The sequence below is a fragment of the Myotis davidii genome, unplaced genomic scaffold (genome assembly GCF_000327345.1).
Source record: "Myotis davidii unplaced genomic scaffold, ASM32734v1 scaffold142, whole genome shotgun sequence".
Lineage (NCBI taxonomy): Eukaryota > Metazoa > Chordata > Mammalia > Chiroptera > Vespertilionidae > Myotis > Myotis davidii.
Window position 1 is genome coordinate 5,682,537 of NW_006294400.1, and position 1,933 is coordinate 5,684,469.

The following is a 1,933-nucleotide window of genomic DNA, read 5'->3' on the forward strand; positions in this document are numbered from 1 at the left end:
ATAGGAAAATATGCCCTATAACCAAGCTAAAAATCAATCAATACAATTAGATGTGGAAATCATAGAAATGGTTAAATTAGTAGACATGGACTATGAAAAATTGCTGGGAGGATGCAGTGAGTGCCCGTGTCCGGCCTGTGGCAGTGCCCACGCACACCAGCTGTTGGAATTATTGTCACTCCCTGCTGAGCATCATGCAAGGGTTTCTGCATCATTTCACGAAATCCCACCCCCATGAGTATTTCTATTGCCCCTTCACCCCACACCCAATTCTCAGCTGGGAAGAGGAGCTCCAAGGTCCTGTGCAAAGCAGGGTGTGACCACTAGCTCGGAGCTACCTGACCACAGGGAGCTCTCAGCTGGAGGCGCTGGCTTGGGGGTGCTCAGGGGGGATGCTAACAAGCACTCATTTGTGTGCCACAATCTTGTTCCACGCCCAGGGCTGGCTTTGACCGCACGCCTGCCCCTTCCCTCTCTGGCCTGTCTCCCACCTGTAACCCTAATAGGCTGGTCTCCATTTCTGAGGGAGACCCTTTCGGCCCCAGTGTGGGTGGAGTGTCTGGAATCGCCCAGACTCACCAAGAGCAGGTGGTTTGTCCTAAAGCTGCTTCTATGTCCACAGGGGGAGCAGGGCGAGGACGGCAAGGCCGAGGGGCCCCCTGGGCCACCTGGAGATCCGGTAAGCGCCCCACCCCCCTCCAACTTTCATCCCCAGGACCAAGGCCAAGGTGGACCCCGGCCTCCTGCTGTGTGGGGACGGGGAGGCTCAGCAGGGGTGAGGCTGCTTGGAGCTCCATAGCGGGCATGGCCAATGAGGCCCAGGTCAGGCATCCCCTGCACCTGGTGGCCCATTTTTGCTGTTGTCCTTGTCCTTCAGGGCCCTGTGGGTGATCGAGGAGACCGCGGGGAGCCTGGGGACCCTGGATACCCTGTAAGTATCGGAGCGCCCCCTGCTGGCTGCAGCGGGAGTGTTACAGGGGGTGTTCCTCGGCCCCAGGCCCCTCCCCTGGCACGAGCTACCTGGGATCGGAACAGCCTTCCCCTGGACACAAGCCCTTCCTCCCACCAGGAGTGCCCAGGCTCGAAGCACAGGCCCCTCTGAAAGGGGGCTCGGGGCATAAGGGCAGGGTCTGGCCTGAGACCTTTCTGAGGGAGCGAGAGGGGGCCGTGGGGGAGAAAGACCCCTCCCTGTGAGGGCCCCCGGCTCCCCGGCTGTGCCGGGACCCCCAGCAGCAGCAGGGGCAGAAGCAGGAGCCCAGCCGTGGAATGAATCAGTGAGCACTGGGCCCTTAGCAGGCTCTCCCCCTCCCCTCCGTCCTGCAGGGGGGAGCTGAGGCTCAGAGGGACCATGACACAAGCTAGGAAGAGCAAGGGCTCCCCGGGGCTCCTCTGGGGCGAAAGTCACCCCCTCCAGAATGGGCCCCCTCACCTGTCTCTCCTTGACTTCCAGGGACAGGAGGGTGTCCCCGGCCTCTGTGGAAATGCGGGCCAGCAGGGCCTTCCCGTGAGTGGTGTTTCCTGCCCTGTCCCCGCTCCTGCCCTGAGGGGGGTGGAGCCGCTATGGGGGAAATTAAAGAATGGGCCTTTTAAAGCTTAAAGGGACCCTCCCTGCAGGAGGGCCTGGGGCAGCCCATTCTGGTTTCTCCTGCCCTGATCCTGGGGGCACCCCCAGAGCCTGCACCCCCAAACCCCTCCCCACCCCTCCCTCTCCAGGCGGAGACTGGCCACCCTCCCCGGGAGAGAATCCTGGGGCTGCCTTGCGTCATCTCACCTTGGTTTGCAGGGGCATCCGGGACCCCGGGGGCGACCGGGACCCAAAGGATCGAAAGGGGAAGAGGTAAGAGGGCTGGGTGTCCACGGGGGAGACTGGGGCCCTGGGAACGGGAGAGTCTGGCCCAAGCACACAGCAAGGAGGAGGCAGGGCCGGAAGGGC

At 62.3% G+C, this 1,933-nt stretch overlaps 1 protein-coding gene across 1 annotated transcript in view; it reads left to right on the forward strand.

Annotated features, from left to right (window-relative positions):
* COL27A1 (collagen type XXVII alpha 1) overlaps nucleotides 1-1,933 on the forward strand; it is a 143,710-nt gene that overhangs the window by 122,838 nt on the left and 18,939 nt on the right. Inside the window, 4 exon segments of the mRNA XM_015567140.1 lie at nucleotides 623-679; nucleotides 878-931; nucleotides 1,451-1,504; nucleotides 1,784-1,837. Of these exon segments, the coding sequence (XP_015422626.1) occupies nucleotides 623-679; nucleotides 878-931; nucleotides 1,451-1,504; nucleotides 1,784-1,837 (219 nt within the window).